Source organism: Thalassophryne amazonica, chromosome 11, assembly GCF_902500255.1.
Source record: "Thalassophryne amazonica chromosome 11, fThaAma1.1, whole genome shotgun sequence".
Lineage (NCBI taxonomy): Eukaryota > Metazoa > Chordata > Actinopteri > Batrachoidiformes > Batrachoididae > Thalassophryne > Thalassophryne amazonica.
This window is the reverse complement of record NC_047113.1, coordinates 68,346,999-68,365,582: the sequence shown is the minus strand read 5'-3', so window position 1 is coordinate 68,365,582 and position 18,584 is coordinate 68,346,999. Positions and strand designations below refer to the sequence as shown.

The 18,584-nt window shown below is 41.8% G+C and overlaps 1 protein-coding gene across 6 annotated transcripts in view; it reads right to left on the bottom strand.

Moving 5' to 3' along the window:
- Nucleotides 1-18,584, bottom strand: part of fstl5 (follistatin-like 5) — a 661,980-nt gene that overhangs the window by 72,626 nt on the left and 570,770 nt on the right. For all 6 annotated transcript variants that reach the window (XM_034182069.1, XM_034182072.1, XM_034182073.1 and 3 more), the window contains one exon: nucleotides 9,989-10,138. In XM_034182069.1, the coding sequence (XP_034037960.1) occupies nucleotides 9,989-10,138 (150 nt within the window). The remainder of the gene's footprint in view (nucleotides 1-9,988; nucleotides 10,139-18,584) is intronic.

Below are 18,584 nucleotides of genomic sequence, written 5' to 3'. Positions count from 1 at the left end.
TCACCAAAAGAGGGAGCCAAAGTGCTAAAAATGAAAAAAAAAAAACCCTTTGGTGACAGAAAACAAACGAGCTGCATCTCCATGCGCAGCTGTGTGCAACACACAACCAAAATGTGCTCAACTAAATAACGCTGGAGCTGATACAACAGACGCAGTAGTTATCTTTATCCGGGGAAACGGGGCTACAACTGTAACACAGGAAGCTCAGCGACCCGTGCCACAGAGCTCCGCCGTGCGCGTGCACCCATTACAGACACACTCTTGCAGCTCCCGTTTAAACCTCTTATCCGGTCGGAGCGTGACGCGAAGCCGTCGCCAGTCACACTCCACCACGACCCACGGATAAGGCACAAACACAGGAACACGGCTGCAAGAGAGCACAAATCAGTATTCAGCAATGGGTCTCAAACACGCACCATCCGGGCGGAGAGCACCCGCAACTGATCCGGATAACTACTGAACGTCTGCTGCCGCCTTCCCGGCGCGTTACCGTCTCTGCTACCGCTAGGTCCGTGATGTTTGGCCAGAGACTACTGTTATGTGTCGGACGCAGCTCGGAGAACCGACCAGCGTTTGAAGGACCCAGTATGAAATAAGCAGAGCACGGTACAAAGGCTAACTGAATTTAATACATAACAGTGATGTGATACAAAACAACAAAAGAGTGTGCGGTCTGGCGTGGTGGTGATACGTGCGCTCCCAGCAGCGCTAACGGTCCGGAGCCAGAAGCCGTTCGGACCCAAGGACCCCGCCGACACCCCCCAGGTGGCCGCAACAAACCGAGTCTGTGAAAGAAGGAACCATTATGTGAGTCCACACTCTACACACAGAGAGACCACTCAAAGGTGTACATAAACAGCAAACACTTCCTGGCTTAATTACTAATCAGCTTCCCAACCTGCAGGCATGGAACATCCAGTTCACAAAACTCCACTGCAGTGGAAGCCGATACATGACTAACGTACAGCTCAATATAATAAGGTGTGAGGGACACCACATTTACTGACTGTATAAACGTTAGTCACAAAATCTAACGTACCTCAGGAAGTGTGCTGACGAGCGTGAGACCTCACCCCCTCCTCTTTCACAGACCGTGCATCAAACCCTGGACATTCTCTGCATCCACTGATGATGAGATGGCTCCCGAGACGACGATCTCACCCGTCTGGTCACAAGGTCGAGTCTCTGGCAAATACACACTGTACACTCCAGTCTTAAATGCAACCATGTTCCAATCCATATAGATGCACCACAGCTGTGAGTCCTGACGAGCCGCAGGTGATCAGGGTGAGGTCCTGATAACCTCAGCAACACAGCCACTCAATCCCAAATGCAAGCCACCTGGAAGGAAAAACAAAAGACAGAAACAAAAAGGCAGCCAGGCCCCCCAGCCATACAAGTTGGCTATGTACCACAGGCTTTTAAGGTGGCAGTAATTAAACCATTACTTAAAAAGCCATCACTTGACCCAGCTATCTTAGCTAATTATAGGCCAATCTCCAACCTTCCTTTTCTCTCAAAAATTCTTGAAAGGGTAGTTGTAAAACAGCTAACTGATCATCTGCAGAGGAATGGTCTATTTGAAGAGTTTCAGTCAGGTTTTAGAATTCATCATAGTACAGAAACAGCATTAGTGAAGGTTGCAAATGATCTTCTTATGGCCTCGGACAGTGGACTCATCTCTGTGCTTGTTCTGTTAGATCTCAGTGCTGCTTTTGATACTGTTGACCATAAAATTTTATTACAGAGATTAGAGCATGCCATAGGTATTAAAGGCACTGTGCTGCGGTGGTTTGAATCATATTTGTCTAATAGATTACAATTTGTTCATGTAAATGGGGAATCTTCTTCACAGACTAAAGTTAATTATGGAGTTCCACAAGGTTCTGTGCTAGGACCAATTTTATTCACTTTATACATGCTTCCCTTAGGCAGTATTATTAGACGGTATTGCTTAAATTTTCATTGTTACGCAGATGATACCCAGCTTTATCTAGCCATGAAGCCAGAGGACACACACCAATTAGCTAAACTGCAGGATTGTCTTACAGACATAAAGACATGGATGACCTCTAATTTCCTGCTTTTAAACTCAGATAAAACTGAAGTTATTGTACTTGGCCCCACAAATCTTAGAAACATGGTGTCTAACCAGATCCTTACTCTGGATGGCATTACCCTGACCTCTAGTAATACTGTGAGAAATCTTGGAGTCATTTTTGATCAGGATATGTCATTCAAAGCGCATATTAAACAAATATGTAGGACTGCTTTTTTGCATTTACGCAATATCTCTAAAATTAGAAAGGTCTTGTCTCAGAGTGATGCTGAAAAACTAATTCATGCATTTATTTCCTCTAGGCTGGACTATTGTAATTCATTATTATCAGGTTGTCCTAAAAGTTCCCTAAAAAGCCTTCAGTTAATTCAAAATGCTGCAGCTAGAGTACTAACGGGGACTCAGAAGGAGAGAGCATATCTCACCCATATTGGCCTCTCTTCATTGGCTTCCTGTTAATTCTAGAATAGAATTTAAAATTCTTCTTCTTACTTATAAGGTTTTGAATAATCAGGTCCCATCTTATCTTAGGGACCTCATAGTACCATATCACCCCAATAGAGCGCTTCGCTCTCAGACTGCAGGCTTACTTGTAGTTCCTAGGGTTTGTAAGAGTAGAATGGGAGGCAGAGCCTTCAGCTTTCAGGCTTCTCTCCTGTGGAACCAGCTCCCAATTCAGATCAGGGAGACAGACACCCTCTCTACTTTTAAGATTAGGCTTAAAACTTTCTTTTTTGCTAAAGCTTATAGTTAGGGCTGGATCAGGTGACCCTGAACCATCCCTTAGTTATGCTGCTATAGACGTAGACTGCTGGGGGTTCCCATGATACACTGTTTCTTTCTCTTTTTGCTCTGTATGCACCACTCTGCATTTAATCATTAGTGATCGATCTCTGCTCCCCTCCACAGCATGTCTTTTTCCTGGTTCTCTCCCTCAGCCCCAACCAGTCCCAGCAGAAGACTGCCCCTCCCTGAGCCTGGTTCTGCTGGAGGTTTCTTCCTGTTAAAAGGGAGTTTTTCCTTCCCACTGTAGCCAAGTGCTTGCTCACAGGGGGTCGTTTTGACCGTTGGGGTTTTACATAATTATTGTATGGCCTTGCCTTACAATATAAAGAGCCTTGGGGCAACTGTTTGTTGTGATTTGGCGCTATATAAAAAAAAAATTGATTGATTGATTGATTGATGTATAACTGAGTATCATCAGCAAAGCAGTGAAAGGTAATCCCAAAACGCCGCAATATGTGCCCAAGGGGTGCTATATAAAGGGAGAAAAGCAGGGGGCCTAAGATGGACCCCTGTGGAACCCCAAATTTCATGTCACTAAGGTTAGAGGTAGTATTATTGTACAAAACACAGTGAGAACGACTGGTCAAGTATTACGTAAACCATGCAAGGGCACTCCCAGTAATCCCAAAGTGATTTTCCAGCCTATCAAGTAGAATATGATGATCCACAGTATCAAATGCAGCACTGAGATCTAACAGCACCAGAACCGTAGTGGTGTCCGAATCCATTGCAAGCAGAAGAACATTCACCACTTTAGTGAGAGCCATCTCTGTGGAATGATATTTTCTAAAAGCAGACTGCAGCGGCTCAAAGAGATTATTCTCAGTAAGATAGTCCACAAGCTGCTGTGACACCACTTTTTCCAGAATTTTACAGCAAAATGATAGATTTGATATCAGCCAATAGTTTTTCACTACAGTAGGGTCAAGATTAGGTTGCTTAAGTAATGGTTTAATAACTGCAGATTTTAAACATTTAGGAACAGATCCAGAAGTTAAAGAAAGATTAATAATTTCCAGCACAGTAGTCCCAAGAGTGGGCCACAGGTCCTTAAACAGTTTTATTGGTAGAGGATCAAATAAGCAGTTTGTGATTTTTGTTGACGTTATGAGTTTCGTCAGCATGACTAGAGAGATACTTTCAAATTATGTAAATCTAGGTAATACCTCAGTAATTGTGCCCACCTCAATAGAAGGGTGTAGTGGCTGGGTTGAGGCATGCTGGGATATGTTTAACCTAATGTCTTCTATTTTCTTCACAAAGTAATCCAGGAAATCTTGTGCTGTAAAATGACAGAGAACTACAGGTCATTTCACAGGTGGAAGGTCTATGTACCCAGTAATTCTTATAGTCTAAGATAGCATCACACCACACAAGGTGGAATAGTTCTAATTTTGAACTACGCCATTTCCGTTCTAGACCTCTAGCCTTATGCTTGAGGTCACACAGGTAATCATTGAACCAATGTGACTGTGTCTTGGGGAGCACGGTTTTAACACAGGTGGCACAATCATGTCGAGTGCAGTTCTGAGCACTGAGTTTAAACTATCCACAAGACTGTCTACTGACTGGGAATTTGCCAAATGTGAAGCTAAGACATCAGGCAGTCTAGCTTTGAGTTCAGTCTTAGTGGAGGAGTTGATGCATCGCCGTAGTGATATATAAGGTTGTTGTTCCACTAAACATGGCAGCGGAACTGTAAACTTAATAAGTGAGTGATCAGAGACCACTGATGTAAGAGGCATGATGTCAATAATCGTGACAGCAATACTACATGCAAGAACCAAATCCAGGGTATTTCCACTAATTTGCGTTGAGTCCCGAATGCAATGCCAAAATCCTAATGCATCCACAATTTCCATAAATGATATGCAGAGGGGATCAGAAGGCTTATTTATATGAACATTAAAGTCACCAATGATCAGAATGTTATCTGCACTAGTTGACAAGTTAGAGATGAACGCACCAAATTCATCTAAGAATTCAGAATATGGGCCAGGAGGCCTATATACAGTGACAAAGTAATACGGCTGATTTTTATTCTTCTGACCTTGGAAATGCATAATATCCTGAGCAGAGCAGAAAATCAGATGCTCAAATGAGTTATATTTGCAACCCCCAACAGCTAATACAGCCCGGTCTCACTTTTTTTCGTGCTCCCGGCGCGAAATGAGTCAAATTTGTGTGACATTTGCGTGGCTTTTTTAAACTCAATATTACTAACCCTACTCCAACCCCCAACCCTAACCATAACCTAATCCTACTCCTTCCCCCCACCCTAACAATAACTACCCCAACCCCCCGCTTCATTTTTAATTTCATGCAGCCATCACAGAATGAATGAGAATGAATCTGTGCTGCCGTGATGAAAATGAGGCACTTTTTGTCACAATATCACAAACCAATAGATTAATATATATTTCGTGCTCCTGAATCACAACTTGCTGTGAGACAGGTTGGCTAATAAGCTAAACCTAGATTTATAAATAAGAGCAACACCTCTGCCTTGCTTCACATCATGAGGGACGTGACTAAATTATATGCTGGTGGGCAGGCCTCATTTAAGGGGAAGACATCTCTAGGTTTAAGTCAGGTTTCACATAACCCAATCATATCTAAGTGATGATAAATAATTAGATCATTAATCAACAATGATTTTGAGGTTAGTGATCTTATGTTAATGAGACCCAGACTAAGGACCTCAGTGGGGTTGACAGTTGAACTGTCTGGGTTTTGGGGTGGTTCCAGAGTAGCATATATAAGATGCCTGGAAGTAGGTTTAGGTTTGAGATATTTCACACACGTTGTTGGTAGCACGCACAAAATCTTTGATATTGGTGGAGCATCTTTTCCAATATTGCTGGAACAACTTCAATTTCAACATCATGCAGTGTAGTAATGGGTATTAAGTTTGCAAAGCATATCCCTCTATGATTTTTATGGACACATCTACGGAAGTCTCAACTTGCTGAATTTCCCTTCCTGGCAGATAAACTGCACTATCATCATAGTGGATTTTCTGAACTAATTTCCCCGCTAAGCTAATGGATTCCACACACACATTTGTCATAAGCCTTGCAGGGTCTCTAATCACCTGCTCCATGGCCTGCTGTAATTTCCTAATGTTACCCTCCTTGTAGAGCTCTAATTATGTTCACAGACAAGATGGCAGCGCCTTCCCCAGTAGGGTGGAGGCCGTCCGGCATCAGCAAGCCATGGTGGACCCAGAACAAAGGCCAATTATCAATAAAGCTAAAGCCTTGCTCTCTACAGAATTGTGCCAGCCACCTATTTAACAATGTCAGCCTGCTAAATGCCTCATTAGTACCCCGGGAGGGGAGGAGACCAGATACTATTAATCGATGCTGACACATGTTTCTGGCAAGGTCACAAGTCCTCTCTATGTCCATTTTTGTGACCTCTGAGTGCTTCATCCTGACATCATTAGTGCCTACCTGAATAACTATGTGACTATATCTCATGTCATGTTCCTTAGTCTGTCTTCCCAACTGCAGTGTCAGCACCCTAAGATGGGATGCAATATCAGGAGCTCTGGCCCCAGGAATACATTTAACATCAGCCGGCATCTGTAACCTTAATTTGCGGGTGATAGAATCCCCTATCACTAAGGTCTGGCATTTCGGCCTGTAGACAGGAGTGGAAGTCACTCATGGGCTCAGAGAATTCAAATCAAAGGGGGAGAATCAATTCACAGTTCGCAGTGGCAAGTGTGATAAGGGTGCCAGAACTGGGCACCAAGCCCTACGGGGCTTACTCGGCCTAGCCACAGTCCGAAAGCCATTTTCCACAGCTGACGTTTCTAGGCTGATGTTAATGGGCACGCTAACCGGCCCAACACTAACCTCATCTGGAGTGCCCATAACATCTAACTCCACTGAGCTAAGAAGCTGTTCATTCTTACGGACACGGCTCTCTAAGAGAGCCACCCTATCTTCCAACATCACGCAGGATTTAGGAGGGTGTAAAGTACTGTACTTTGTGCACTAGGAAATTCAAAAGTATGGAAAAGCAAGCACGAGCTAACCAATAATGAATAAGCTAACCACTCCTAAGGCTCACACAGGATTCACACAGATGTAAATAAATGAATTAAAATTCACAGCAGTTACACTGAAAAAGTAGTAGAAGTATTACACTTGAGGAACAGTAAAAAAAAAAAAAAAAAAAAACTCCTACGAGTAAACCACTCCTAAGATTAACACGAGTAATGTCTGTGTGTCTTGTCATTTCGGCTGCTCCCGTCTCAGGACGGGGTTGCCACAGCGGATACAGCCAGATCTGCATTGGTAATTGGCACAGGTTTTACGCCGGATGCCCTTTCTGACGCCACTCCAGTTTCAAACGAAGAAACACACACACAGCCGCTGGTGTTCCAAAGAGGTCTCCCATCCAACTACTAACCAGATGCTGCACTGCTTAGCTTCTGAGATCTGATGGGATCAGGCTGACACAGAGCAGACCAGCTGCTAACATAAGAGTAAAGTACTAAGCTAAAATTCACAATTACACTAAAAAACTAACAGAAGTATTAAAGAAACGGTGGTGGTGGTGGTGGTGGTGGTGGTGGGGGGTTGAACTAGCTAACGCAAGCTAACCACTAGCGAAAATGCTAGCCACTCCTAAGATTTACACAGGAGTAAAATAATGACCTAAAATTCACAGCAGTTACAATGGAAAAATGGAAAAACTAACAGAAGCATTAAACAGGTATAGAAACAGCTATAAAAGTTACAACGGGGGGTAATCTAGCTAACGAAAGCTAACCACTAGTGAAAGCTAATCACTAGTGAATGCTAACCACTAGCAATTCACAACAGGACTGTAGTTAAATAAGATTCAGAGTAGATACACTTAACAAATTTAAATGATAATAATTAAATGATAATTAAATGATAATAATTAGGTGACCAAAACCACATCTTCAGCTCTGCTACCTCTCGTTCTTTTTTGTCAGTGACACTGCCTCCAAACCAAGTCAAAGCTAGTCTTAAACTTTCCCTGTCACTCACACAGTTGCCCTTTTATCAACCAGGCACTCCAGCCACTCTTCTCCACCCTGCATGCATGCTCTTCTTCATCTTCTTCAACTTTGAACAGCTGACTGCAAGTATTTCAGTCCATCTATCTTCTCCACCTCAACTCCTTGCAACAGCAACATTTCTCTGCCCTACTTCTCATTCTTTCACATACAAGGGCTGTCAATAAAGTAATGGTCCTTTTTATTTTTTTCAAAAACTATATGGATTTCATTCATATGTTTTTACGTCAGACATGCTTGAACCCTCGTGCGCATGCGTGAGTTTTTCCACGCCTGTCGGTGACATCATTCGCCTGTGAGCACTCCTTGTGGGAGGAGTCATCTAGCCCCTCGTCGGAATTCCTTTGTCTGAGAAGTTGCTGAGAGACTGGCGCGTTGTTTGATCAAAATTTTTTCTAAACCTGTGAGACACATCGAAGTGGACACGGTTCGAAAAATTAAGCTGGTTTTCAGTGAAAATTTTAACGTCTGATGAGAGATTTTGAGGTGAGACTGTCGCTTTAAGGACTTTTCACGGTGCGAGACGTCGCGCTGCGCTCTCAGGCGCCGTCATCAGCCTGTTCAAGCTGAAAACCTCCACATTTCAGGCTCTATTGATCCAGGATGTCGTGAGAGAACAGAGAAGTTTCAGAAGAAGTCGGTTTCAGCATTTTATCCGGATATTCCACTGTTAAAGGAGATTTTTTTAATGAAAGACATGCGGACGGATCCGCGCGTCGGGACACAGCCGAGGCGGTGCGGCGGCACAGGAAAAACACCTCCGTGTTGATAACCATTTGTAAAATCCTGGCAGCTTTTGATGGCTTTCAGTGGAGTGAGTATATGAGAAATTGTTTAACAGGCAGGACATGTTCCAACTTGTCCTTAAGGCTTTCAACAGAGGTGTTTTTCCTGTGGCGGAGCGTCGCGGCGGCTGCGACCCGTCCGCACGTCTTTCATTAAAAAAATCTCCTTTAACAGTGGAATATCCGGATAAAATGCTGAAACCGACTTCTTCTGAAACTCCTCTGTTCTCTCACGACGTCCTGGATCAATAGAGCCTGAAATGTGGAGGTTTTCAGCTTGAACAGGCTGATGACGCCGCCTGAGAGCGCTGCGCGACGTCTCGCACCGTGAAAAGTCCTTAAAGCGACAGTCTCACCTCAAAATCTCTCATCAGACGTTAAAATTTTCACTGAAAACCAGCTTAATTTTTCGAACCGTGTCCACTTCGATGTGTCTCACAGGTTTAGAAAAAATTTTGATCAAACAACGCGCCAGTCTCTCAGCAACTTCTCAGACAAAGGAATTCCGACGAGGGGCTGGACGACTCCTCCCACAAGGAGTGCTCACAGGCGAATGACATCACCGACAGGCGTGGAAAAACTCACGCATGCGCACGAGGGTTCAAGCATGTCTGACGTAAAAACATATGAATGAAATCCATATAGTTTTTGAAAAAAATAAAAAGGACCGTTACTTTATTGACAGCCCTCGTATACTGTCATGCAACAAATGACTTGCATTCCCCTTCTCTCCAGTGCATATCACCACCTCTCTGGGGTCACTGCAACACACACAAATACACTCACTCTCTCCACACACACACACACACACACATACATACACACACACACACACACACACACACACACACACACACTACAAAAAAGCATCGATTTTTGTGGATGAACTAGATGCAGTCTATCAGTGTGATGTCTGATTCAATGGGGATTCTTGGTGAAACAAATGTGACCTTAATTAAGGATAATAAAGTGCAGAAAATACTTTAAGAAGTCATTATTTATTGGCAGCTGTTGTGAAATATTTTCTTCCTACATAGGAACATTTGAGAGTTTTGGCCAAATGGCTTGCAAATTCAGTCAAAGACCAATACATTCTCCACTCTTGCAGCCTTGAGGTTTGTAGGCTCAGATAAAGTGAAAGTTTCAGTTCTGAGAGAGAACCTTGAGTTTTACAATGGCACAAACACAGCACCGATCATTTATTTTTTCTGGGTTTTTTTTTGTCCACATTATATATTGTTGTCATGCTGTTGGCAAAACGGACATGAACTTGCTTTTCCAATTTAGTTGGAAAATTACCTGGACAGCCTTCTGAGACTGAATGTCAACTATGAGTACTCGATCCAAGGTTGGCTGTGTCACATAAATAAACTTGTCCTTGATGTTGACCGCTGATGACCACACACACCTCTGGACCTCCTCTCCTGCTGAGGCGGGGCACACTTCCTCCTGAAAACAAAAAAAAAACAACAAAACAAAACAAAAGCACACACAAATAGTCACCTAATTGTTTCTGATCACACATTAAAAAAAATGCTCATTAAAAAACAATTATCTTCCTCCAGTTCTTATTCTCTGTTTGCTATTTGCAGTCTTATCACCTATGCCGATGTGAGTCCTGTTATCTTGGCAACTTAGACAAATGAGCTTTGCTCGGTCCTGAAAAATCTCTCTAATCACTCCCATTTGTCCATGCTTAATCCACAGAACAAAGCCAGTCTGCGGCTGTTTCCACTCCTGGCAGCTCTGTGCTTCCCGGCCAGTGGAAACCTGATCAGGCCTTCTGTCCCTGGAGCTTTTGCCTGTACTTATCCTCTCCTGAGCCCTGTGAGTCCTCCTGGCTCAGTCCAGACGTTTGTTGCACTCTCTGGGACGATTTATGGAGCTGCTGGCCTATGAGAATGAATGCAGTATCATGCCACGGTCAGATGAACTCTTTCCCCCATAATTACAGTTACAGTCACTCCACTGACAGGTGCCTTCCCAAAGGCCAAACCCTATGTAAGAAGACCATTCAGTAATGTACGACTTTTGTTGAACTCCATCAGGGATGTGTGGGAAAACAGGATTACTAGTACAACACAGACATACTTTGTTCTTGTCTCTGGTTCACCCCAACCACGGTTGGTTTTACTCTCACCATATAAGGGAGATGACACATGATACCTCCTGCCCACATTTGTCTGTCTGTGGACAGGATAACTCATAATGCTATGGATGAGTCCTTTGCCCACGTCAGGTTTTACAGTTTATCTATGCTGCTGCTTACCTGCCATCTGAACTGGCTTTTAAAGACAGCTGCACAATTGTTTGTCATTTTTGTTTTACCTAATCAAAGGCGGGGGGGGCAGTGTTGCACACAGTGGCAAAAAAGATAACAGGAGAAGCTCGAGGCAGCATGATGTCAGCTGGTTGTTCACAAATAGCCAATATGGTTGAATACGCACCAAAACAGTTGTTTAAATGTAGTTTGTTTCTCCTATATTTTGCAAAAGCTAGCAAAAAATAAACACTTTTAATTCCAAAAATGCTGTTTTTGTAACCAGATAACACCTCTGAAGTGATTTACAAGACATGTTATTGAGATGTTTGCATGCATGCCAAGAGAATGTCCATCAAGCAAGAAATCTCACTGCTTTTCAGCATCATTTGTAGCTAATGTGACCTGAGGGTTATTTCAAAAGCTCCTCAGGAAGTGGCCGATGAATACAGCCTACTTTCCTCCCCAAAACAAAGGCTGCAACAGGTGTATCCTTCATGACCCAGACAATTCCAAGAATCATTGCGATCTTTCTTTTTCTGCAAGATACATGTCCTGGGAAAACAGGATGTTTGGTCACCCTATGCTAGCCTAGGAGAGTAGGGCCGAGATAAGCTAATGATGCCATTACAAAATGCTCTGTGTGCTAGACTGTCTTGATGGTTAGTTTGGCCTCTGTGGTCTCAGAAGGCCTGGATTTTTGTAGTCTGCAGGATGCAGTCTCCGAATTGAGAAACAGCCACAGTTTCCCCCTGTTAGCTTGTGTAACATATCATTTCTATAGGAGAGATATAGTCAAAGAAGGAAAATGTCTGGGATTTCTGTATGCTGAAAGATGTCCGCACTTGTTGATGCTGCAAGTTCATCCACCTCTGTGATTTTGTTGCAGCCATTCATTTAACTGAATAGCATGAGCTGAGGCAGAGGTACACAAAAGCATCTCTGCTGTCTGATTACACATAATTCTCTGTGTCTACCTGTGACCACGCAGATGCAGCACAAAGGTAAAAACAGATCTTAAGGTTTTGACACTGGGATGAAGTGTTTTACATTGATCCAAATGCATCTTCAATGCTTTCAGTGACTCTAAATTTCCGTATCAGCATAATGACTTCAAAACACTTGTGCTGGTGCATGAAAGAGAAACAGTTGACACACTGTCTGACACCTTTTCCAATCAGGCCAGTGCTGGATCCAAAATATAAAGTAATCAAGGCAGATTCACTGCAAAAAAATTATCTCACGGCTTCTTGCAGTTTCAGAACTGAGATCTTCTCGAGCCAGGGAACAGTGGCATATTGCCCAAAGGATGAAGACCCAAGTAGAGGAAATCAGGGCACGGTGAATCAGTAGCTATATCTGCAAAACTACATATATTTGCAGCAGTTATGCCATATTTTGATGCATAAAAACATCCCCCTAATAAATTAGTGTTTTGTTTTTGGATACATTAAGGGTAAAACTAAGTGGCAAGAGAAGTCAGTTCTTTTCCTATCAAAAATAAATTTAAATTTTGTGGATGTCAGTGTCTTTGTATTTATTTCTCACAACAGAGGAAAGGTGGACCAAAAAAAAATGTTATTAGTTAGAAGACTACCCCGTCCAACTGATGAGCATGTGTTATGTCTTCTCCAGATTATCAGCTATTCGATAACATGACTCGTGTGTCACATGCACCTGGGGCACAGTGAATCAGTCTAGAAAGTGATTTATTAAGCCACAGTATCAAGTGGATGACAAATATTACTTGTTGAAGCTTATACATTTATTTTCCCATGAATTATTTCTATAATTTGTGTATATAAACAACTGTTTTCACATTTGAACAGAAATTCTGACAGTTGTATTTATAATAGTTTTAAAGAACTTATATCACTATATAAGATACTCTCACATTACATAGCTGGTTTGCTGGATTATAGTTTGTATATGCATCAGCATATATTTAATGATTTTGAAGAAATGTTTATAATCATGTGTTTTTTCATTATATTCTAAGTTGATTCACTGTGCTCTGTGAATTGGTGTCCGGAGCACAGTGAATCAAAAGTTTAAAAATTGATTTTAAACACCTGTAAATTACACTTGGGGAGACATAAATAACACAGCCTTATAAACAATGACTTCCTGTATTAAATCCACAATAGAATGACTTAAACCTATGCATAATGCGTTTATACTGCCACAAAACAACATTTCTGATCCACTGTGCCCCGGTTTCCCCTACTTATAAAACTTACTACTTACAAAAATGAAAACTCTATTTGAAGATATCAAAGGTGAGCTGCAGCCTGTTTGACACATAAAAGAGACCAATTGATTAGGAATTCTGAAGAGTTATAAGAGCCGAATTATGCACTAACACCATCACCAGGTTGATGGAAATACAGTACTGTGAGAGTATTTCAAGTTTTAAGATCAAACTTATCTCATAATTAAAACTTAGCCCATCAGAGGTGAGGTTTTGCAATCTCTGATTTTTTCATCACTCCTTTATTTTCTCAGTGGAGGTAAATTATAAAAATGAGCTGGTATTTGATAAAAACACTCAGTGAGGAAGTTATTTCAACAGATTCAACAGAGTGGCACTTACTCAACTCCATGCTTCTGATAAGGCCCAAATCACCTCATACTGCAATGTTCAAAGGGATGATATGAATTATATACCTTTCAGCAATAGCTCACCAGATGTCTTGAAAACAGATATTAAAGGTTAGCTTCATGGAGAATTTAGCCACAGTAACTGACTCAGAGGTAGGCTGAAATGACTTTTTGAACCTGCAAAACCCCAACGTTTCCTGCCAATCACAAACAACTAACTAAATTTTGATTATACCTGCTTTCTCAAACAGGAACCATGTCTAAAAAGTACACCAGTTATGTGCCTCTCGCTTTAAATGGAAAGGAGCTACTGGATGACCAGCCCTGTTCCTCCTTTGGCAAGATGGCTTCTTTTCAAAGACTGCATGGGCTTGTCTCTTTGAGCAAGCAGAAATCCTGCTGCAATCATAAATTAGGTATTTTAGGATGTAGTTTTTCTAAAAGGAGGTTAGTTTCTACAAGTACTTGTATAATTATGATGGTTTGATGAAGAACAACATTAAGCCCCACCCACATTTAACCATGAAACATAGACTTAAAACTATTTTGCACAGCATGGCCCCTTAGAATGTTTAAAGAATAGCTATTATATATATATATATATATATATATATACCCTCCAATTTACAATCTTAAAAGTTTTTTTTTATCTTCTGTCTTCAACTCTTTAACTGGATTAACTGGAAAAACATGTATTAAGTCTATTCCACAAAAGCACAAGCTTATTTTTTAATTATACATTTCATGATTAGCAGGTTTTTACAGATTGTCCCTAAAATAACTGAATGGCTTCTGTTACGGAGTAAACATTATTTTTATTGTCTATTAGATTAGTTTATTATTATAATTTTTTAAAGCTAGCTTGTTTTTTTTATCAGCAAAACTACAAATATGAAACAACCCCCATGCCAGATGTAAAAAATGTAATAGTTTATGTCCAGCTGTACAATGTTTATTTGCCTCACCAAGGCACTGAATGAGAACGTCTGGTGTTTGTGATGGAAAACTGTTCCAAAAGCTGCCTGAGCTGAAGTCATGTTTGAGTCACTGGTACTGACGTATATGAAAACCCTGCACACTCACACTGTAGCCACTTTGTGTGGTGGTTCTGTAAATATTCCACTTACTGCACCACTAAGAGGTGAGAAATCGAACATCTGATGCCCAGCTGCGGGTGTGAATGGAGGCGTTTGTAATCCTCTGTGTGTGTGTGTGTGTGTGTGTGTGTGTGTGTGAGAGTTTGTTTGCGTTTGTGCAGGCACAGTGCATATATGTGATTTATGATGTAACAAATAAACTCACACAGATCTTCCCATCACCATGCAAATATACACCTGCACGCCGCGGAAACCTTTCCTGTACATAACATCGTGTCGCTGTGAAGCTGTGCCACGAATAAAAGCGCAGCTGTCTACAGAAAAAAAAACAAAAAAACAACAAAAACTGAAGACTATTATTTTTTAAAAGTTTAATTTGTAACACTTGTGAATATGAATGATAACAGTTGAAAAGTGAAGCAGAGAAATAAGGTTTGTGACATTCTCCAGTTAAACCGCTGAATGATTTGTTGTGTTAATATACTTGTGTCAAAACATCATTTGCCTTTAGGGAAAAAAACAACAACTGGGAAACAGCGTTGTGTCAAAAAGAAAAATGTTGCACAAACGTCGCAACCGACTCACACAGAGAGTGCATGAACATGAGTCATGACCAAAATGTGACAAATCTATGAGGTCAGCAGTTAAAAATACACACGCTTATACAACATTCTGAGAGACAGCTTTCACAAAAAAATTAAAAAATAGACCACTGGTGTATAAATGAGGATAATCTTTTGTTTTTTAAACCCATTTTCACAATAAGAATGAAAGTTGTGAGAAGGCTGATGGATACACTGCCCACTCTACACACCACAAAATAAATACACAAGTAAATATACATGTGTGTAATGGTGTCTTTGATGATGTATGACTCAGTCATATGATGTCATAATGAAATCATTCACATTAATCAATCACAGATATTTTGCTGATCAATATACAAGGGGTGATTTAACAGTTTTCAGCACAACCAAGAAGAAACCAGAACTGAATTAAAGCAATGCTTTGTTTTCCAACATAATCCTCATGTGAGTCCAATCACTTTTTCCTGTTAACACTGTTCTCATAGAAGGTCTTACCCTGGAGCTCAAAGATGTCATCTGCTGCAGGTATGACATCATTATCAGTATTATAATGAGTTCCAGCAAGATGCCTTTTCATGTTTGGAAACAGATGGAATTGCAAAGCAGCCAAATCAGGTGAATATGGTGGATTTGGAAAAGGTTTGAAGCCACTTTCATGAATATCAGCCATCGTGGTGACCAACGTGCAGACAGGAGCATTGTCCATGTGAAATCAAAGACCTCATCGGAGCACTGCACACTGTTTCTGCTTTATTTTCTCCCGCAGTTGGCATAAAGGGGGGAGCATACAGGCCCCATTGATGGTCTGTCCCTTCTGGAGGTAGTCCACCATTATGATGCTTTCAGCCTCCCAGAAGACAGAGGCCATGAAAGCCAGTGCGGTCTCATCTCCCAGCAGATGAGACCACGTTGGTTTCTTTGGTGGGGGAGAACCCACATATTTCCACTGATTCGTCTGTTGTTTGGACTGTTGATGGACCCAGGTCTCATCCATGGTCATGAATCGCTGCATGCCTCAAAAAGCCAAAGATTGTCCTTGGATATCTGGAACCTTGTGATCTGCCGTGAGAAGCCTTTGGATCCATCGCACTGAAAGTTTCATCATTCCCAGTTCTTCTGTCAGAAATGTCTACAGTACTGGCTATGTGGCGCTTACATACTCTTCTGTCAGCGAGGACCATATCATGGATCTTTTTGATTTATTGGTCAAGGTGGCAGTTCTGGGTCTTCCTGATTTTGCTCCATCTTCAAAAGTTGTTCTGCCCCTCTTGAATTCGGCTGACCAGCATTTAACTGTCATTACCATCTTCACATTGAAATGGACAGCTTTGTCCATTTTGACAATCTGGCACACCACTAAAATATTCACTGAAATATTACATCTGCAACACTGTACCCAGTGAGTCAAATTTTCCTAAATTCTCAAGAGAAATGTTGGTTTCTCAACATGCCGATGGTGAACTATGGTCTACTTTTTCTGGGTCAGGCTCAAAATTTTTCACTCACCCCACATATGCTTTAGATCATCCATCTTAGTCTTTTGGTTGTTGAGATATCCAAGAAAGGTGTTTTTTGAACCATTATTTTCCTTGACTATGGGTTTTAACCAAATGACTCCAAAATGTAATCACCTCTCAATATTTCCACCAATCTTAAAGGAATTCCATCCAGCCATTTCTGAGTTATCCTGTTCATAGGCACAGACATACACCAGTGAAAACCATACCGTGCTATCGCCGCTTCGCCAACATGCAGGCTAAAATTAGATATCTCCAAATACAGCTGAACCTCTATTCTGTTATACTGTATAACGTGTGGCATGAAAATAACCAAACACCCAGATTTTTAAAATTAATTTTTAATCTCAATTTTATGACCCTTGATGTGTTAAAACTGCTTTGTGCCACATTACAGGTGATAATCTTCTGTTGTGTTGTGGACTGATAAGTAAATGCTTTTCAAAATAAGTAAGATGGATGAATTATAAAGTAGAGAACCAAAAACAGCTGCTACAAGGAATTTGAATATGAAGGCTGGAATATAATGACGCATATCTCAATGATCTCTAGAGCACCGTCTAAAGCACATCTGGGGTGAATCCAACTCCACACACACAGCACTTAATCAGGAGTGTAAAGTAAAGTGCAAGGTGCAAAGGGGCTGTGACCATGAGCATGTTTTAGGTATAACATACCTAAGGTATACCTTAGGTATAACATAAATTATGTAGCATTCTAGAAAACTGGGAAATGTAAAATTTCAGACATCTGACTCAGAAAAGTGCATTGGAATGGCACTCAAAGTCAGAGTTCCTATTGGAAAAATCAGGCAATTTGTTGTGTGTTGTGGGGTTTGGCTGGATGTTTTTGTGTTGTTTTCTTTTCTTTGCTCTCCAGGTGGTATGCAAACTGTTTTTTGTCTGTGGAGAAGGTGCTGGCAGAAGAGTCCTTCACCCTCATCAACATTATTGGCTGCACTTGTGGAGGATGTCCACGTGCAGGCCTAATGACTCGCAGCACCTGTGGATGATGCTCACGTGCAGACTTAAGGACTTTCAGCTGAAGCAGATAATTAGATGGTGTTCTGCATTTAAGCCATGAGTGGTTCAAGCAGAATTGCCGGGAACTCGACCTTGTGACGTTCGTTTGTGAGACGCTGAGGACCGCGCCTGGGTTTGACACATCGTGCCTGTGAAGGAGGACGGGTGAGGGACACATGCTGTCAGCACACATCAGAGGTGATTGATTGTCTGAATAGGTGTTAATAGTAATTTGGTATTTTGTTACGCAGTATATTTGAACATTGATGAGAATTGTGCAGCTCGCTTCTCACGGCCGTGGCGTGCGGACTGATGATCCTCCACCTGTTGTGAGAAGCTGCTCATTTACATAAAGCTTAAAGTCAGACCTGAATGTGTTGCTGATAGCGTGTGCCTTTGAAGGATATTAGTTGTAGCTGTTGACTTACCTCACCTCTTCTATCCTTCACAGAGTCAGTTTGTCGTGTCCACCTGGGGGGTGTTTGGCGGTGAATTTGAGTCCAGAAGCGCCGGGCTTGGATCCCTTTGGGCACTGGAGAGCGCGCTGTCCTTCACTCCGCCAGACAAGCTATATATTATGTTGTACACAATTATTGCACGGAAAGGGAAATAAATGTTTTGTTTTTGGAACCGCTTTCTGGTTATTTAGCGCTGGGTTCAGTCAGATGCAGGTCCGCTCCTCAACCCGCGTCGGCACATAACAGTAGTTCCCGGCCATTCTAAAATGGACCCAGCGGCAGAAGCGGTTCCATTTGCCGAAAGAGTCCAAGAACACTTGGAGAAAATATGGGAGCAATTACAGCATCTCACA